Consider the following 21785-nt stretch of genomic DNA (forward strand, 5'->3'; position numbering starts at 1 on the left):
TATAGCACTCCCTTTAGTATTTTTGGTAAATCCAGTCTTTTGATGACAAACCCTTTTGGTTGTTTTTTGTTTGTTTGTCTGATTTTGCCTGTGAAAACTTTTAACTTGCTCTCATTTTTGAAGGACAGTTTTGCCAGATAAAGATTTCTTGGCTGGCAGTGCCTCTTTTAGTACCTTAAATACATCATACCACTGCCTTCTTGCCTCTATGGTTTCTGATGAGAGATCACCACTTAGAATTATTGAGGTTCCCTTGCATGTGATGTTTTGCTTTTCTCTTACTGATTTCAGAATCCTCTCTTTATCTCTGGCATTTGACATTCTGAATAGTAGGTGTCTTGGTAGGTTTATTTGGATTTATCCTATCTGGGGAACACTGACCTTCTTGAATACTAATATTTATGCCTTTTATAAGGGTTGGGACATTTTAAGTCATTTTCTCAAATATTTTTTCTCCCCCTTTTCTGCTCTCTTCTCCTTCTGGGACACCTGTAACTTGGATGTTGTGCATTCTCATTCTCCTTCAATTCCCTGAGAAATTGTTCAAGTTTTTCCACTATTTTCTCTTTCTGTTCTTCTGTCTTTTCTAGTTCACATGCTCCGTCTTCTAACTCACTAATTCTGTATGAGGTTCAGGGTTCAAACCCAGGACCACCAAATAAATAAATAAATAAACAAACAAACAAATGGAAAGAAAGGAAGAGCTAAAAATCAAAGACTTAAATACACACCTGGAGGAAACAGAAAAAGAATAGCAAACTAATCCCAAAGCAAACAGAAGGAAAGACATAACAAGTAGAGCAGGAAAGTGAAATTGAGAAAAACAAGAGAGAATCAACAAAACCAAAAGTTGGTTCTTTGAGATCAACAAAATCAACAAACCCTTAGCTAGACTGACAAAAAAAAGAGAAGATGCAAATAAGTAAAATCAGAAATGATAGAGGAGATTATTACCACTGACCCTGCAGAAATGAGATCATAAGAGGATACTATGAATAACTGTATACCAAAGTAGATAATGTAGACAAAATGGACAAATTCCTAGAAACACATACAAACAATGTACACTGACCCTAGAAGAAACAGAAGACCTCAACAAACCAATCCCAAATTAAGAGATTGAAACAGTCATTAAAAACCTCCTAAGATGAAAAGCCCATGACCACATGGCTCCACCGGTGAATTCTACTAATCATTTAAAGAAGATTAATACCAATCCTGCTCAAACTCTTCAATAAAATTAAACAGAAGGGAACACTATGAAACTCACTGTACCAAGGCCAGATAAAGACATTAATGAAAAAAGAAAATTACAGAATAATTTCTCTCATGAATATATATACAAAAATCCTAAACAAAATACTAACTAAATAAAAAACACAATAAAAGAATTATACAACAAATTAAGAGGGTCTTATCCCTGTTATGCAAGGGTGCTTCAAAACAGGAAAACCAATTAGTATAATACACCACCTTAATAAACTGAAGAAGAATATTCACATGATCATCTCGATTGATGCAGAAAAGACATTTGACAAAATCCAACATCCTCTCTTGATAAAAACACCCCAAAAGATAGGAATAGAAGGAAACTTTCTCAACATGGTAAAGTACATATATGAAAAAACCACAGCTAACACTGAATTCAATGGTGAAAGACTGAAAGTTTCCCCACTGAGACCAGGAGCAAGACAAAGATGCCTGCTGTCACCACTGTTATTCAATATTGTCCTCAGAGTTCCAGCTAGAGCTATTAGGCAAGAAAAGAAATAAAAGCACCCAAAAAGGAAAGAAAGAAGTAAAATTTTCACTATTTGCAGGTAATATCACCCTATATCTAGAAAATCTTGAAAAGTCCACAAAAAGCTATTAGAACTAATAGATAAGTTCAGTAAAGTGGTAGAATACAAGATTAATATGCAAAAATCAGTAGCATTTCTATACACTACTAATAAGCAATCTGAGGAGGAAGTCAGAAAAAAAATCCCATTTACAATAGTGACTAAAAGAACCAAATATTTAGTAACAAACTTAACAAAGGAGATAAAGGACCTATATTCAGAAAACTTCAAAGCTTTGCTAAAAGGAACTGAGGAAGACCTAAATAAATGGAAGGACACAATGAGGTAACATAATGAGAGACACAACAAGCAGGGAGTGAAGGTGGCTCAAGCCAATCGGTGCCTCCCTCACACATGGGAGGTCCCAGGTTTGGTTCCCAGTGCCTCCTAAAAAGAAGACAAGCACACAATGAAAAGACACAGAGAGCAGACAGCAAGCACAAATAACAAGGGGTAGAGGGGAGAAATAAATACATATTTTTTAAAAACTCATGTTTGGTATTAATTTTAAGTGAGTACTATTAGATTTTAAAAAAGCAATTAACAGCAGAATTTTTACTTATTATAAGCCTCTCTGAGCTATCATCTAATATGTAGCAGTTTAGCACTAGCAAAACAAGAGTTTCACCTATAACACAATTCTATAGCTTAGATCCTGAAGAAAGATTGGAGACTCTTTTAAGTTAACAATCCTAGTCAGAAAACTATAGCTACTAATAACATGAATAATTATTTCAAAATTTCCATAAATAATCCTTCACAAACTCTTCCAAAAAGGGAAGAAAACACTACCTGACTTATTCTATGAGGCCAGCATTACCCTGATAGCAAAACCAGACAAAGGCATCACAGAAAAAGAAAGCTACAGGCCAAAATTCCTTATGAATGTAGATGCAAAATTCCTTAAACAAAATATTAGTAAGCCAATTCCTGTGCAAAGCAAAAGTATTATACACTATCACCAAGTGGGATTTATCCCAGGAATGCAAGATTGTTTTAACATCTGAAAATCAATGTAAAATACCACATTAATATAATAAAAGGGGAAAAAAAACATGTAATTATCTAAGAGATGCAGAGAAGCATTTGACAAAATCCAACATTCTTCCCTGAAAACACTCAACAAACTAGGAATAGAAGGAACTTCCTTAATATGATACAGGGTACCTATGAAAAAACACAAAGCTAACATCATACTTAGTGATGAAAGGATGAAAGCTTTCTCCCTAAGAACATGAAAAAGACAAGGATGTTTACTCTTGCCACTTTCATTCAACATTGTATTGGAGGTTTCAGCCAGGGCAATAAGATAAGAAAAAGATATGAAAGACAACCTGATTGGAAAGAAAGAAGTAAAACTATTTCTATTTGCAGATGACATGATCTTGTATTGATCTTGTATCTAGCAAATCATAAGGAATCCACACAAAAACAAAAAATAAAAAATTTCATTAGAATTAATAAACAAGTTCAGCAAGGTTGTAGGATACAAGAGCAATATACAAAAATCAGTTCTGGTTCTATACACTAGCAAGGAACAAATCAGTTCTGGTTATATACATTAGCAAGACACAATTAGAAAAAATTAAGGAAATAATTCCAATTATTACAGCATAAAAAAATATTTGGGAATAAATTTTAAAAAAGAAGTGTAAGACTTGGACACTGAAATTATAAAACACTGTTGAAAGAAATTAAAGATCTAAATAAATGGAAAAATATTTCCTGTTAATGAATTGGAAGACTTAATACTAAGATGTAATACTCTCCAAAATGATCTACAGGTAGAGTCAATGCAATCCCTATCAAAATTCCAGCAGTCTTTTTGCACAAATTGATAAGGTGATCCTAAAATTCATATGGAAATGGAAAGGACCCAGAATAACCAAAGAAATCTTGAAAAAGAATAACCAAGTTGGAGGATTCAAACTTCCTGATTTCAAAACTTTCTACAAAGCACAGTAGCCAAGACTATATGGTAATGACATTAGGATAGACATACAGATCAATAGAATATAAATTAGAGTCCAAAAATAAACCCTTACATTCACATTCAATTGATTTTCAACAACAATGCCAAGACAATTCAAATTTGGAAAAATAGTCTTTTCAACTAACAGTATAAGGAAAACTGGATATCCACATGCAAAAGAAAGAAAAAAACAGCAGCAGCAGCTAGACCCATACCACATTTTTTCGATTTCTATTAAGAAAATAAAGAAAAGACAATCCACAGAATGGGAGAAAATATTTGCAAACCATGTATCTGACAAGGGTCCAGGATCCAGAACATATAAAGAACTACAACTCATCAATAAAAAGACAGTCCAATTTTTTAAATGGGCTAAATACTTGAATAGCATTTCCCTAAAGAAAATATATAAATGGACAATAAGTTCATGAACAGATGTTCAACATCATTAGTCACCAGGTAATGCAAATGAAAACCACAATGAGATACCACTTCACACTGGATAGGATGGTGATAATCAAAAAAACAGGTAATAACAAGTGTTGGCAAGGATGTACAGAAATTAGAACCCACATACATTGCTGATAGGAAAGTAAAGTGGTGCTATCACTTTAGAAAACAGTTTCATCAGTTACTCAAAATATAATCAGGTTACCATATAGCCTAATTATTCCACTCTTAGGTGGACTCAAGAGAATTGAAAACATTACGTCCCCACAAAAACTCTTACATGAATGTTTACAGCAGCATTATTCACAGCAGCTCCAAAGTGGAAACAATTCAAATGCCTATCACTGTTAAGTGGATAAACAAAATGCAATATTTCATACAATGGAACATTATTCAACCATAGAAATGGAGTAACGATACATGTTACAACCTATATGAACCTTGAAAACACCGTGCTAAGTGAAAAAAAGTCAGACCAAAAAAAAAAAGACCATATATTGTATGATTCCATTTATATGAAATATCAGGCATAGGCAAATTGTAGAGTCCAAAAGTAGATCAGTAGTTGTTGGGAAGAGCAGGGAAATAGAGAGTGACTGTTAATAGATATGGGGGGTTTCTTTGTGGGGTAATGAAAATGTTCTGGAACTAAAGAGTGATAATGGTTGTACCACTGTGTGAATATAATAAAAACCACTGAATTAAGTACTTTAAAAGAGTGAAGTTTATGGGATATGAATTTTATCTCAATAAAAATATAAATTTTTTAAATTCTCTATATAAAATATTCTCTCCATAACAGAATATTCCCTTAAATTATAAGTTAGACGATTTACCTCCTCTGTCAATCTCACTCAGATTAAATTCAGTCCCTTACCTTAACTTACAATGCCTTAATAAACTACTTCTCTGATAAATGCACAATTACGTGATTAAGTCAAATACCGTAGATTGTACACTTTGGACTGTATGCTTTATGAGTATGTATCAATGAAATTGATTTTTTTAAAAAAAGATTTTAATGTACTAGGCATGTTTTGAAGTTTCTTATAAGAATTAAAAAATAAATGCATAAAAACTATCTCAAGAAAAAATTTCAGAATTATAAAATTTTGTTTTGTGGTAAAATACATTTAACATAAAATTTACCATTAGTGGCATTTACTACATTCACAATGTTGTGCAACCATCACCATTATCTAGTTCCAGAACATTTTCATTACCCCAGAGTAGCCAAAAGGAAATCTGGTACTCATTAAGCTGTCACTCCCCATTTACTTCTTCCCTCAGCCCCTGGCAACCACTAATTTGCTTTCTGTCTCTATAGATTTGCCTATTCTGGATATTTCATACACATGGAATCATACAATATGTGGCTTTTTGTGTCTGATTTCTCTCACTTAGTATACTGTTTTCAAGGTTCATCCAGGTTGTAGAATGTATTAGTACAGAACTATAATTTTTAATCTGCTCATTAACTTATTTTATTTTAATAACAGCATTCCTTATCTTCTGTTTTTAACTTGTTATCCACTATAGGTCTAGACTGAATATTACAAAATAATAAAGAAGAAAAAAAAATCTACTTTTCAAAATTCTTCATGTATCACTTAAAACCTACCCTCTACCTTCACTATAGCCACATTGGCCTCCAAATTATTTGTTTAGCATGCCAACATGTTTCAGGGTGTTTGTCTTTGGACTCTACCTATGAATTCTTGCTCCATTTTTCTGGCAAGTCTGGCTCCTATACTTCATTTAAATCTCAACTCCAAAGTTGTTTCCTTAAAAAGGCCTTACTTGACCACCCTACCTAAATTAGCATTACCTTCCTTATTTTATTTTCCTCATAACATTTATCACAATCTGATATATACTAAATTTATACAACTATTTATTTTCTATCTTACTCAACTAAAATGTATGCTCCATGAAAAAAGGGTCTGGATTTTGTTCATAGTTGTATCCTGAGGACCTTAAACAGCATCTAATACCTAGTAGATGATCAGTATATTTCAATAAATGAATTTAACAAATTATAAAAGCAGAGAAAACCACGATTAGGTCCTGCAAGGCAATACCATAGTAACAGGAACCTCTTACCTTTTCCAGGTTATTATAGTACACACGGCAATAAGTGCAATATCCTTGTCTGTTCTGCATAGTGAATAACAAAAGTCAAGTGACTGCTCCTGAATATTCCAACTGAAAAAAAAAGAAAAATGACCAAAATCACAATAATTCCTTACAACTATGAGGAAAACGACTATGATAACATCAGAGAACGGAAATTTACTCTTTGGTCCCTCCCCTTTCTAAATCTGAGGAAAATAGATAACGTGCCATGAGCTATTGAATCAATCAGCAAGCCTAAAGCAGAAGAGTTACACATCTTCTGAAAGAGTAGTGTGTTGACAATATTTGAAGCCTTAATAATGATTTTTTTATTCATTCTCTGATAAGCTGTTAGTTTTTAGGAATTGATTCAGTATTGAAGAATACAGTACTCAATGTTTAAAGACAAATTATTTCAAAGATATTACTATAGTATATTTACTATACTGGGGCTCATTAATTTTTCCATCATATTTCTATACAAGACCCTAGGTTACTTAACCATCAATGTCTCATATAACATCTGATTATCTATCATGAGAGTAAAGATACCACATGGGATTTGCTCTTAGCTCACAAAGAAGCAGATTTTAAAATAATTTATCCAACAAAGTTGTTAAAAATAAGAATAACAACTAAGTAATCTTTGAAACAGAAGGTATTTCTTTTCTGACAATTATATAAAATAAGTATGAACAATTTCCCCCCACTGGTACTTTGAGATTTCTCTACAAATAAAAGTTTCCACCCACCTAAAAGTATATTCCTTCAACATAACATACTGCAGTGATTTCCAAATCAGGATGAATATCAAAATCGTCCTCCAAAAATTCTAAAGTAGTAGAACTGAGACAAAGCCTAGGAATCTGAATTTTTAAGACTCCCCAAGTAATTCAGATGCACAGCCAATTTATTAACTGACAAAATGTGTGTAGAGTTTACCACTTTTCACAACAATTTTAATACAATGCACTTTTTTGCTGTTTTGCTAAACTGAAAACAGAACTGCAAGAAGTAATTTTGTCAAAGAGTTTTTACTCTAATTATTTTAAACATTCTTGTCTGTTGGAAAGCACATAATAGAATATTCTCAAATATGCAGAATTGAGTTTTTTTGAATCAGATTATAATGCTACAGAAAAAGCTTAATCATTAAAATCAGTGATTAACAATGAAATTGCAGTATTAAAATCAATAGAATGAGAATAGAGAAGTTTCATTAAGGCAAAATGCTATCGTATCATTTGCTTACCTAATACTTTTTATTACGAGAATCTTTGCTTCTCTGATATCCCTCATTTATTAGGAAAGTAAATAAATAAAACCAGTCTCTGAAATAAAGATTATTTTTAAAAATTACTTACTTAAAATTTGGTCTTTTTTTTCCATTAATTTACTTCACTTACTATATTGACACAATAAAATGAAAAAGTTATTATATTTATAGATATAGCAATTTTCAACCTAAGAGAACCCTAGAGCTTAAATCTAAAGTTTGAAAATCATGAAACAAACATTTTGGTGTTTTACTGAAAATATAATTAAAACATTCATTGAATGAAAAGCAAAATCAAGTAAAAGGGTAACAACCCTTAACCCTTCTGGCCTTTAACCCCATGGCATTTTCACCTACCATTTCCATTACCTCCATCATCATATAAACGCCACAACATCAGTGAACTGCAATGAGCTGGAGGTACCTGTAGGCTTTTTTTAAAAAAATCCACTCGCCAGGCTCCCACCTGAAACTTACTGAATCAAAATCCCCTGGAAGGAGCCCAGACACATGCATAGTATGCATATTTAAAATGCTCCAAGGTGATTCCAATATAGGTTGACTTAATAATATAGATCATTTTTATGCAAACTAGTAAATTTTTTTACTTATTAAAGCAATAATTTCTTTAGGGTCTGGGATTATATTACTTTGCATTACTGAATGTGTCATTTTATACAAACTCTGAATTCTACTGGTACCTGATAGCTTCATAAACAAGTCTTTTACCTTAAGTAGAAAAAGGCAGCTATTTCATCAGCTATATTAATCCCAGCAAACATCTGTAAATTTTGAAAATTAAAGAAAAAGACTAAGTCCCATAAGTGTCTCCCATTGGCTAATACTGCAAAATCATATTTAAGTTTGAAAAGTGACAATTATGCTTTCAATAATAGGAGAAAAATATTAATTTTTTAACACAAAGTACTTTATATATGACTCACTGATTCCCACAACATGACTTTCTAAGATGCTCTGGAGCAGAAAGACTGTGGTGACTCATCTAACCTACCATCAAACACTTCATATCTCTGGGTTCTGGGAGCAGTATCTATAAAACAATATAAAAAGCAATTGTGCCTTTAGTAAAGTCAAGTAGCAAGGATGCTACCAAACGCAAAATAAGCTTCATGAGAATACCTACGTGAAATTAAGTTTGGGTCCTGGACTAATCACCCATCTCTTAGCTACCATGTTAGCTTTAATGAAAAATATCGGCAATTCTTTATAATCTATGTCAATGGGCAATTAAGCAAAAATATTTATCAATTTTTTACTTTTCCACTGTTGTGGAAAAGGGCTGACCCTTCTCCAGAATCATAGGTTAACAAAAAATGCTAACACTTGGACTAAAAAGAGCCAGTGATACCACATACATAATCAAAGAATAATTATCAAGCACCTAACCTATATGTAAAGTTCCATAGGAGAAACTTTAAGGAATGCAGAGAAATAGAACACAAACTTTCTTGCCATTAAAAAGTTTAAAATGCAACACCCCATCGAGAGGCTTTATTTTGGAATATATGATAATCTATTTCCTCAATATAAGAGATTTAGACTCATTTGTGGTATCCCTACTCATGATTATTCCACCCCTTTTATTTGAACCTATAATTATCACTATGCATGTTAAATATATTAATATATCTCAGAGACTTAAATCTTCTATCTCGTCATATGCCAGTTAAGCCTTATGGCAAAAGCAGAGTGGTTATCATCCCACATTCTTCTGAATTGAGGAATGAACAAACATAAGGCAGGTACAACCACAGACCAAAGTAGATTTATTGTTATTGTAGTTATTAGTATGTGGTAACAGAAGAACTTGTAACATTGATATTTGATATGAAGATAGTGGTTACTAGATGTTAAGAGAAAGGGAGGGGAGATTAGGTTGGAGACAGGGCATTTCTAGGGCACTGGAATTGTTCTGTATGATACTGCAATGGCAGACACATGTCATTATACATGTCAAATCTATAAAACGGTACAGCACAAAGTGTAAACCATAATGCAAACTATTGATGGTTAGTAGCAACGCTTCAATATTTGCTCATCAATTTAAACAAATGTACCATACTTGTTACATTTGTAAGAAATAAGATGTTATTAAATGCAGGTGGGGGAGGGGATGGGGTTATATGGGAATCCCCTATACTTTCAATGTAATTTTTCTGTAATCTAAAACTTCTCTAAAAGTAAAGTTTATTATTACCAAAAAAAGTAACAGCTTAAAATGGAATTGATAGTTCCAACAGTACCAGGTGGTATCTGAGAAATTCCTAAGCACAAGTAACAAGTGTCAATGGTTTCAACTGCAAAGTTGTTTTAGCTGGGTGACCAGAGATATAACAAGGAATATGGTATTTTAACTGGGCATCAGTAGGGTTTGCTTACAGAAAGGTCAGGAAACAGCATTCCAAATAACAAACAAGCAAAGGCACAAATGTAAAAGAGCAGGAGGTACATTTAGAGATAGCAAGTTGAAAAGGTCGATAAATCCAAGGTTTCATTTAAGAATTTAAGTTGAAATAAAGAAAAGTAAGGTGGGTTTTGACATCCTAACTTTTAAAGACAAACCGAAGAATTTATCTTTAGGCTGTGTGGAATTTTTTTGGAAAGAAATATTCAGAGTGCTTTAGGAAAATTCTGGAAGAGTAATTCTCTACTACTCAGAGTAACTTTTCCAATAGCAAGGGATATAACTGTTATATATTCTATTCAGCACCATTACCTACAATACCGGAGAATTAAATATTCAAATTATTTCAGTTCAAAGAGTCAGCATTCCTTTGAGTCAGCAAAGACTTAAAGGTCTCATTTATGCTAATAAATTAGGAAAACACACTAAAATGACTCTTCTTTAAAAATGACTTTTATTAGTTCTGTATTACAAAATAAAACATAATTATAGAAAAATTATAAAAATACAGATAGAGCATAAAAATCAGCCATAATCCCGTCATCCACTATTACCATATTATATATTCTTCTAAATATATTTTTACAAAAATGGAATACTATATTCTGTTCGCTAACCTGATTTTTCACTGAACCATATATGATAAGCACCTATATATGCCATTATATAAAATTCCAAAACAGAATGTTTAATGAGTGCATGATATTCCTTTTTATTAGTATAAGAAAGAAGTCCTCTTATCTGATAAGAACTGGTAGTTGGGGAGTTAGCTTTTTAAAAGTCAATCAATAAGAGATTGAAAAAATACATAGTTTTAATATTTTATTTTAACTTAAAACATAAATGTATATATACCTTTGATACAAGGTCAAGTTGGGTTTTTGTTTAGTTTGGTTTGGGTGTTTTCTGAACAGGTCAGCTAGAGATCCAAGTCTATTTTTTTTTAATAAACTACAACAATAATACAACCTCAACAAGTTTCCATTTTGGTTGCTCTAAAACAGAAGAACTAAAAACATTTTCAGAACTGAGAGCAGAGTTACGATTGATTTTTAAGATTTTTCCCAACCTTTTACAGTTGTCACATCAAATTCAATACTTTTGCAACAGCCTTTTGAGCCCAAAGCTTCAACTTACGTTTCATAAAAATGACAATGCTTAGGGAAACAGATGTGGCTTAACCAACTGGGCTCCTGTCTACCATATAGGAGGTCCAGGGTTCGATACCCAGGGCCTCCTGGTGAGGGCAAGCCGGCCCACACAGAGCGCCCCCATGCATGAGTGCTGCCCCGCTTGGGGATGCCACCCTGCACAGGAAAGCCGCCCTGCGCAAGAGTGCCAGCCGACGTGGAGAGCTGGTACAGCAAGATGATGCAACAAGAGACAAAGAGGAGAGAAAACAAGATGTAGCAGAACAGGGAGCCAAGGTGGCACAAGACAGTAATTGCCTCTCTCCCACTCTGGAAGGTCCCAGGATCAGTTCCCAGAGCTGCCTAATGAGAATATGAGAATACAAGCAGAAAGAGAAAAGCACACGGTGAACGGACAGGAGAGCAGACAACTGGGGGAATGGGTGGGGCGGGGGGGGGGGGTGAATAAATATTTTTTTAAATGACAATGCTTTTATACTCTTACACCCTTATTTCATTGGTTTACGTAACATTTATAACTGCAGTAACCCATTTGGGGCAGTGAAAAGCGATCTCTGATTTTAACTGAGATGACTTCAGCACAACTGACTCAGAACAAAAATTAGGTTACATTTTCTTTTTTGAGGATTATTTCTTGCACACATGAGATTCATACCTGCTCCAGAGATAAACACCGATAGAAACGGTTGAAGTAAGTTCAGAGTTGTCATGTTTCTCAAGTTGACAAAGGATTTGAAATAAGAACCAAGAAAATATATACCTATGTTAAGTATTTTTCAATTATAGAAGGGTATCTGATCTATTGAATAAGGCAGTCTAAGTCACTTGTCTAGCAGCAGGAAAACAATTGGGAACCAATCACAAAACAACGGCAAAATGATATAAAAACACTATCCTAAATTGGTGTCCCTTCCTCCATACAACACTATTAACTAATTATTATCATTCCACTTCTTGGATTATCCACCTTATGCTGACTTCCTACTTGTGGTAAGCATTTTCCTGGACAACTCCTTTCAGTACCAGTTCGATTCCCATACCTCCTAAAATTAATAATAGTAAAAATAATATCTAACACTGAGCCAGGGAATATGCCAACAGCTTCACATGCACATCTCATCTAGATCATCTAGATCTTATGAGTTAGGTGCTCTGTTAATGCCCACTTTACAGATCGGGAAACTATGGTTTAGAGAGGAGAGAGCATGCCCAGGTCACACACTAATAAGCAGTGTAACTAGGATCTGACCCCGGGCCAATCCAGCAGTTTATACTCTTAAATTCTATCAAATACTTCCTTTCTGTATTTTCAGGAATGCTAATCAATTGTGTTAATATTAAGCAAAAACAATTAGAAATATAATTTGCTGCAAGAAAACATAAAACTAATGTTTATTTTAATTGTATCATCGCTCCATTGTGAGATAAATTCGACAGAATTTAGAGATTTTCAAACTTAATTAGCATACATAAACACAGGAAACAATATATTCTATACCGAAATCCAGTATGTGTGCAGGCACAACATAATTAAAACAAAATTTCACAAAACAATACCTTAACGACATGTAATGCATGCTGGTATTCCCTATGCTATCTTATTTCATTCATTTTTTAAAATGTTATTCATGACCCACTAAATTAATTTCACATTCACTAATAGGTTGAAAACTGTAGTTTGAAAAAAAAACGCTACCTCAGATCAGTAAACAATAGATGCTGGTTGTTATTCTGAATTTTCGGCTTACTTCTATCCAATGGCCCAGGTGGATAGAGATGGAAAAAAAATTCTTGTCCTCTAGTCTCTGGGTCCAGGTCAATAAAAGGTAAAAAAGGCAGTGTAGTTTTATCCGTTGGAGAGATACTTACACAATATTTATGCAATGATATAGAAAAAGTACTCTATGTATCAACTGTAAAAGGCAGATTACATAAATAACCCATTTGTGTAACACACACACGTTTACGTAACCATGAAAGAGAAGTTAAAGATATACCCCAAACTGTTTATGATTCTCTCTTGAGGATGAGCTTGCTACAGGTTCTCTCAGTGTTCCTTGTTTTTGGGGTTTTTTTCGCTTTTTTCTTTCTTTCTTTCTGATAGAATATCCTTGTAAAATAAAAGTAAAGATACTTCCACTTCGGAGGGAAAAAAGGATGGGTCCTTGAGAACCGTTTATCATGTAAATGCATTTCTTCCACGCACTACATAAAATCAGTGTCGGATAATCTTAGGTGCTGGAAAGGATCTTCTTAGGGGCAAATAGTAAAGACAACGTAATTGACCAGATTCACTTGAGCGACAGTGGTAAAGTGATCATTACAACAAAAATCGGACGTCTCCAAAATAAACTCAAATTCTCTGAGGCTGGTAAGGGCCTAGGAATGGAGACAGCTGTAAACAGTACAGGGCATCAGGAGAAAGAGGTGTGGACACGTGTTTCGCGATCTCTCCCCACAAGTGCCCGGACCGCTCCCGGTAGCAACAGAGTCCGGAATCCGACCTTCGCAGGCCGCCCCTTCCTCATGCCCGAAATGCCGCCAGACGCCCGCGGGCCCCTGCTCCCCACCTCGATCCCGACCGGGAGACGCCGGCTCCGCCCACGCAAGAGGGGCAGAAAGGGACTCCAGGTGAGAGGAAACCAGCGGAGGCAGCGCGGCAGTTGGGCAACCGGTGCGCGCATTCCTCCGGAAGGACGCCGGGTGAGAGGCAAGGAAGCCCCGCCCCCGGCCGTGCGTACGAAGCCCGCGGGCGACGCCGGGACCTCGCCCGGCCGAGCCCCGGCCCCGCCCCCGAGCCCCGGCCCCGCCCCCGAGCCCCGGGCCCCTCTCCTGGCGCCCGGCCCCGCCCTCGCGCTGGGCCCGGGCAGCTCCCGGCACTCACCACCCTGCGGGACGCGGGGGAAGTCGTAGGAACCGGCGGGAGCGCGTCCTATTAACTCCGCGTTAGCGACGGCGACCGGACCCTTGAGTCGTTCAGTGCGGTGCCGCTTGCAGCGCACGGAGGCAAAAATCTAAGCCGCCGGCCGCTCACTCCAGGAGAGAGAAGGGGAGTGCGAACGGCTCTCGCAGGACTCGAGTTGCCTACCTGGCTCACGCAGGCATCCTTGAGCGACGTGGCCTTGCGGCCCTCCCTGACGTTAAAGTCAGGGAAAGTGTGATAACAGGGCCCCATCTGACGCGGGAGGAGGAGCCCCTTCTGCCATGGATCATTTAAGGTGGACTTCACCCAGTCCGGCCCACTGAAGAGCTTGTGAAATCAAACCTTTTGCAAACTAAATGACCAGACCTCTAGTGCATTTAGGACGCGAGATGGAGACAAATGTTTTAGTATTCGAGGGAGCAAATAGAGATTACTTTCCAATTCAAAGCAACGTGTGAACTATGGAAAAGAAAATGGGGGCAAACGTAGCTAAGAGGGCTACTTGTCTTGTTTGTGCTGTTTCCGTGTATTTCCCACAGTGAGGCACACCTAACAAAAGCTGCTGTTTAATGAGCACTTACTCTGTGCAAGGTACTATGCTTAAGATTTTTATATATTCTTGCATTTAGTTCTCAGTCCGACTCTATAAGATGAATCCTGTCATTATCTCTTGAAAAATGTGAAAATTGAGATTTAAGGAGGTTAGGCATTCAAAGACTTATTCTGCACATACAGAGAGCCACAAAGTATCAAGTAATTCAGTTATATTCGCAGCGGTACCCAGTACAGATACATTGGTGAGCTATAACAAACAGATTAATGTGATGGAGGACACAAACCTAAATCAATCACACTATTGAATGTATAAGAAAAAGAATCACACCTGAAACAAGAGCACCCCTGCCCCCACTTAGAGAGCTTATGTCTCATGTAAAAATCTTAAATCGACTATCGCTCTAATTATCACTCTACTTTTTTGTGACTTTGTACCTTTTTTGTTTGTTTAACTTCTCCATTGTTTTGCACCCATAGTTTTCATTCTTTGTATATTTCTCAGCTATTGCCATCACCTTTACATCTTTCTCACTCTTTAAACCTGGGTTATAACAACATTTTTTACTTATATCCCCCTTTAGATTTTTTAACACACCAAAAGGTAATAATTTTTTTTAACACAAGCTCTTTCCACATCCCAACATTGCAATGATTGAAAGAAAACTGATTTATATTTTAACCCAGCCACGATTTCACAGATTCTGAGACACTTTTTTCACACTTTAACATTTCTGAAATAAGGATGCATCTTATGAAGTGTGGTCACTTACAGTTTTGGGGTAGGTGGCAGTCTTGACCTAGTTATCACTGCCTCCATGTACAGGAATTTGGATCTAGCTGTTCAAATTGTCCTCATTTCAACTGAGTTAAGTGCATTGCTTAATAAAATCTGTAACATTAAGGGAATTAACAGGCGTAGGCATCTTTCAAACTTGAAGAGAAGGATTTTCCTGCAACCAAGATATTTCTCAACCCTTAGGAAAGAGAGAGGTGGAATTTGCTAAAAGCTAGCAGACTTGTGGAAGCCCTGGGTAACCCACCAAGTACATTAGTTCTTTTTTTTTTTAAGATTTATTTATTTATTTATTCCCCTCTTATCCTCCCCTTTCTCCTGCCCTGCTGTTTTCGCTGTCTGTATCCATTTGCTGTGTGATTTTCTGTATCTATTTCTTTTTTGGTCTTCTCATTTTTTCACCTCTAGGATTCACTGGGATTCCATCCTGGGGACCTCTGACACGGAGAGAGGTTCCCTGCCGGCTGTGCCACCTCAGTTCCTGGTTTCTGCTGTGCTTCACCATGACATTCCACTTTGTCTCTCCTTTGTTGCTTCATCATCATACTGCGTGACTCACCGACTCACTTGCATGGGCACTGACTTACCGTGCAGGCATTTGGCTCGCTGTGTGGGTAATCAGCTCACCAAGCAGGCACTGGCTTGCCGTGCAGGCACTGCCTTGCGGGGCAGGCACTAGCTTGCTATGCAGGCATGCTTTCTCTTCTTTTTTACCACAAGGCCGCAGGGACTGAACCTGGGTCCTCACATATGGTAGAAGAAAGCCCTATCACTTGAGACATATCTGCTTCCCTAAATTAGTCCTTAATGCATTTTTGAAAACTCTTATCTGAATAGTTAAATAATGAACCTAATAAAATAATAACAAGTGAAATGAAATGATTTGGTTATTGTTCCTGATGACATGATTAGTTAGTCTTAACTTCTCCGGGTTTTAGTCAAAAAGCCACAAGTCAGGGACAGAATCAAAACTTGTGGAACAGCGTCAGTTGTTTGAATAAAATCCTGGATTAAATAGTGGATCACTCTTTTAAGAAGGGACCTTTGCTTTTGGTGGTACAGAAGATAATACTGTATAGAAATCACAGCCATCAATAACTGACTCAAGTGGTTCAGAAAGGTAGAACTGTGGAAGAGTTTTTAGAATGCCCTAACCAATTCTCTTTATACAGTATTGCCTTTTTTCTATAATACAAGTTGATACATATAATCTGAATTTATCGTGTGTCTAAGTCTGAAAGATCTCTTTCACTGAGTATGAATTAATCTAGAAACCATCAATGCAGAAGACCAGTTTTTAGACATAACAAAGACTTCTTTATAAAATGATCCTCAGTATGCTTAAGGAGATAAAAGAACACAGAGAAAGAACTAAATGATAACAGGAAAACAACACATGAACAATACAAGAATCTCAAAATGATACTGAACTTTTAAAAAGGAACCAAACAAATACTGGAGTTGAAGATCATAATAAATAAAATGAAAACTTCCCTTCAGGGTTTTATTTGTATTGTTTTTGGTTTTTTAAAGATTTATTTATTTCTCTCCCCTTCCCCTCCCCGCCCCCCAGTTGTCTGCTCTCTGTGTCCATTCGCTGTGTGTTCTTCTGTGCCTGCTTGCATTCTTGTCAGTGGCACCCGGAATCTCTGTCTTGTTTTGTTGCATCATCTTGGTGCGTCAGCTCTCCATGTGTGCAGTGCCATTCCTGGGCAGGCTGCACTTTCTTTCGTGTGGGGCGGCTCTCCTTACGGGGTGCACTCCTAGCATGTGGGGCTCCCCTACGTGGGTGACATCCCTGCATGGCACGGCACTCCTTGTGCGCATCAGCACTGCGTGTGGGCCAGCTCATCACACAGGTCAGGAGGCCCTGGGTTTGAACCTTGGACCTCCCATGTGGTAGGCAGACGCCCTATCTGTTGGGCCAAATCCGCTCCCCGCCTTCAGGGTTTTAATAGAAGATTGGAGTTGGCAGATTAAAGAATCAGTGAACTCAAAGATAAGACAATTGAAATGATTCCAGCTAAAGAACAGAATTTAAAAATATATGAATCTATAGGAAAGATGTTAGTGCTAATGTCCATATCTTGCTGGTTGTTTTAAAACAAAAAGTGAAAAGATGAAAGCTAGAAGAGTAAGGCTTACAGTTTCAGAGGTATACAGTGGATACACAGAGAATGGCAGTATAAATGTGAAGAGGTGAGTACAAAGGGACATTGTGCAAATGAGTCAAATCCTCATCCATCATGTAGGAATTCAATATATACATTGTTACTAAAGTTAACAAATCACTTCCTTGCATTTTAAGTCTATTTACCTGACGATCCACCCCAAGATACAGAAGAACTTAAAACAGAATAAAATTTTTAAGTGGTTGCTTCTGGTTATGAGACAAAGTGTGGGCAGAAAAGTGGCAATGGAGCAGGGTCCTACAACTCTAATATCCTGACTACATTTTCCCCCCATCAACTTAAAATTATACACAAAGAAATTTTAACATCTCCATTATAATTTTCCTCATCCATCTTACTATCCTGTTCTGCCTTTAGCCTAGTCAAAGCAACTCTTTTCCACTCTCACCATCTGTGGCAGTTTGATATTACTTATGAATTCAAAAAAGAAATATAGATTATGTTTGTAAACTGTTCTGTTCTTCTGGTGTGATAACGATTTGATTGTATTAGATTCAGCTGAGATGTCTGATTAAATTATATGACCATTAGGGCTTTGATCCAATCATGTCATTATATTGCGACTCAGCATCGAGCCCCAGCCCACTTGGTCTGATATAACAGACTCTCACCCTGAAGTGAATACAAAGAGAAGAACAGAGAAGCAGATATGCAGGGAGAGTGCGCCATAGACATAGCCCCGGGAACAGAGATGAGCCTAGTAGTCTACAGCTGACCTTGTGGAGAAAACAGCTGAGCCAGGAAAGAAAGCCACGGGGAGAGTGACAAGCCTTAAGCCAGCCTACGGCTGAGATCTGAAGAAGCTGGGACCACAGAGCCTTTAAGAGGAAGAGGAAGGCTGAACCACCTTCCATCAAGAGGTGGCAACAGACTTGGGGTGAGAAGGTAACTCTTATGGTGCCTTGAGTTGGACTCTAAATAAATACCCTTTATAAAAGCCAACAGAGGTCTGGTACTTTGCCTCAGCACCCCTTTGCTTGACTAATACACCATCTGTATCTTCTCTTCTTCATTCAAGGACATAGCTAGGTTACGTTTCCAGTAGGTTCCCCCCCCCCCCCCCCGCCCCCTTTCTTTCTCTCCTCTTCTTCTACTTCTCTTCACCCCTGTTTTCTTTTTCTTTAGCAGGACAATTTATAGCTCTCAAGATGTGTTTTTAATTTCTATTCATGATCAGGACCGAAAAATGCTACTGACCTGGTACTTCTTCCTTCCTTTAATTCAAAAGTCATCTTAAGGCCTATATCCTTTAGAGTTTTAACTTTTAAAAAAATGATTATTGCCTTTTTATATAATGAAGCCATCAATTTCAGAATTCTCAAGTCTTTCCTCTTTAAACTTCCAGATGTCTTCACTTGTTGATTTGCAACAATGTAGACTTGTGGGGATTAGTTCCACCACCTTGGCAAGGGCATGGTTAAATGATTTATTAAAGCTCATCTGTTCTTGCTTCAGAGCCAAAATAGTTCTGTCCTTGCTTATCTCTGCACAAGCTATCTCTTTCTGCTTGAAGTTTGAAAATGAATTCTTCTTGCATCTCTACCGCTAGATAGGATATGAACCTCGGGACAAGATTTCTTGTTCCAAGACAAAACATCCTTGAGAAATTTAACTTTAACCACTGCCCTTAGCTGAATCCAAAAATACATGCTATATAAGCAAGAGAAATAAATCAGACAGGGTCCTCCCTGCATATGAGTTTTGGTATGTGAGTCTTTCATTCCTGCAGCATAGAATTATTCTGTTTGAATATAAATTGCTGTATAGGAGGAATATAAGTGTTTACAAGGAATAATTTGAGGCTAATCTGAGTATCAGAGATCCTATTTTTAAAAATCAATTGTTGACACCCAAAGATTTTGTTATGGAGAGACCTCCAAAATATATTAAGTAAAAAAGCAAAATAATATTTAACCAAGGGGGAAATAGGATTATAAATTTATAACTTCGTATTTTCATAAAGAAACTCAGAAAGGAGACTCAGGAAATAAAATTGGTTATGGTAGATATATTAGTAATGCAGAGTATAAGAAATCTGTTGGCTTTTATAAAGGGTATTTGTTGGGGATGGAACTTCCAGTTATAAGGGTCTAATGGATCCAACTCAAAATTACTTCCTCACCAAACTCTGTTGCGATGTGTTGAAGCAAGATAACGGGCAACATCTGCAAGGGGTCAGGCTTCCCCTTCCTCTAAATGCTCCGTGGACTCAGCTTCTTCCGATCTTAGCTGTAGGCTGGAGGGTTCATTTCTTTCCGGGCACAGCTTCTCTGGTCTCTCCACAAGGTCAGCTATAAACTATCAGGTTCATCTCTCTTCCCAGGGCCACAGGATCAAAGTTCATTCCTCTTCCTTGTCCGTGGTGCTTTCTCTGTTCCTCTGTGTGTATCTTATTCTGTGTTCACCTTGAGTGACTTTCTGTTTCTTTGGTCCACAAAGGGGACGGGGACTCAAACAGAATTGCCCTAATGATGTGGTGGAATCAAAGCCCTGATCCTGATCTAATAAAGTAAAAGTGAAACCTCTGAATTTAATACAGTCAAAGGAGTATTACACCCAGAGGAACAGACCAGTTACAAACATGTCTCTTTTTGGAATTCATCAATAATCAAACTGCCACAGTAGGCACAAGATTGTGAGACATGGGGAGGATGGGAGTGGGGAAATTGAGACTTTTCACTGTGTACTCGTTAAGTTATGGTTTATGACTCTTGTGAAGGTTTTCCCTATTTAAATTATTACCTAATTTTAAAAATGCTGAACAGTAGAGATAAAAATGTTACAATAATGGGCTCTACAGCAGTCTCCAGGACGGCAGTTGCAAGAGCCCCACCACAGGGACTTAGGGTACAAGGATTAAAACTTTTACATCCTTGAAGCATCACCTTTGGAATTTGCTGCTATATTGGCCTCAAACCCCCTTGAATATGACCCTACAGTAAAAAACAGTGCTAGAACTGGAATCCTTTTGTCAGAAACTGAGGAACTCATCATATGTCTTAAACTGGGCCTGCCTGAACAACTTCAGTCCAGACCACCTTTAAAGCATGTTAAAGCACAGACTATCTACTGCTAAACCAGAGCTGCCCAGCCTCAAAATAGATAAACTTGGATCCAGAGGACTGACAGACTTTTCAAAAGAAATTTTGGCATATGCTCCTTTAAATAATCTATCATTTGTCATTAGCGCTATGTAATTTTGTGCCATGAAAATGTGATTTAACATTTTGAGATACTGCAAAAATAATTAAGAGTCTGTTTTAGTTTGCCAGGCTGCTGAAAGCAGATACCATGAAATGAGTTGGCTTAACAATGAGCATTTATTAACTTACAGTTTTGAGGCTGAGAAGAATGTCCAAATCAAGACTTCATCAAAGTGATGTTTTCTTTCAGAAGATTGGCTCCTGGCAATCCTTGACTCCTCTGCCACATGGCAAGGCACGTAGTGGCATCTGCTTGTCTCTTCCCTTCTCTTCCAGGTTTCATTGCTTTCAGCTTCTTCCTTTCATGGCGCGCGCTCTCTCCCTCTCTCTCTCTCCCTCCCTCCCTCTCTCTCTCTCCCTTCCTCCCTCTCTCTCTCTCCCTCTCTCTCTCTCCCTCCCTCCCTCCCTCTCTCTCTCCCTCTCTCCCTCCTTCCCTCCCTCCCTCTCTCCCTCCTTCCCTCCCTCCCTCTCTCTCTCTTTCTTTCATTTTTCTGAATTCCATTCTCTTATAAAGGACTCCAGTAAGAGAATTAAGATCCACTCTGAGCTATGCCTTAACCTAACCTCATCAGAACATCCTACCTATGATAGGTTTATACCCACAGGAATAGATTAGCCTTAAGAACATGATTTTCTGGGAGACATAAAGTTCCAAACCACCACAGGGGCTTTTGGCTTGTTTATGAAAATATATGAACTTCCAAACCCATTGGAAGATTAAAATTGTTATTTAAATAAAGTGCTACTGCTTTGTTTGGGCTCCTTAAGTTCTCAGGAGGTTCCAAATGAAGTCACACAGATTCATTATGACCATTCTATAGTAGAAGACCTTGGGGATTTGTGATTGCCTTTTATACATGTGTTAGAAAACCCTTTCTGGAACCAGATA

General features: G+C 37.1%; 1 protein-coding gene across 14 annotated transcripts in view; it reads right to left on the minus strand.

Annotated features, from left to right (window-relative positions):
* The window catches only part of ZDBF2 (zinc finger DBF-type containing 2), a 49909-nt gene extending 28781 nt beyond the window's left edge, over nt 1–21128 (minus strand). For 2 of the 14 annotated variants that reach the window (XM_071216167.1, XM_058300290.2), the window contains exons 1-2: nt 13228–13939; nt 6367–6468 (exon numbers count right to left, since the gene is read on the minus strand). In XM_071216167.1, coding sequence (XP_071072268.1) covers nt 6367–6426 — 60 coding nt within the window. In that variant the 5' untranslated portion in view covers nt 6427–6468; nt 13228–13939. The other 12 variants (XM_058300295.2, XM_058300294.2, XM_058300296.2 and 9 more) reach the window with 12 other exon arrangements.
* Between the last annotated feature and the right edge of the window lie 657 nt (nt 21129–21785).

The sequence above is a fragment of the Dasypus novemcinctus genome, chromosome 7 (genome assembly GCF_030445035.2).
Source record: "Dasypus novemcinctus isolate mDasNov1 chromosome 7, mDasNov1.1.hap2, whole genome shotgun sequence".
Taxonomy (NCBI): domain Eukaryota; kingdom Metazoa; phylum Chordata; class Mammalia; order Cingulata; family Dasypodidae; genus Dasypus; species Dasypus novemcinctus.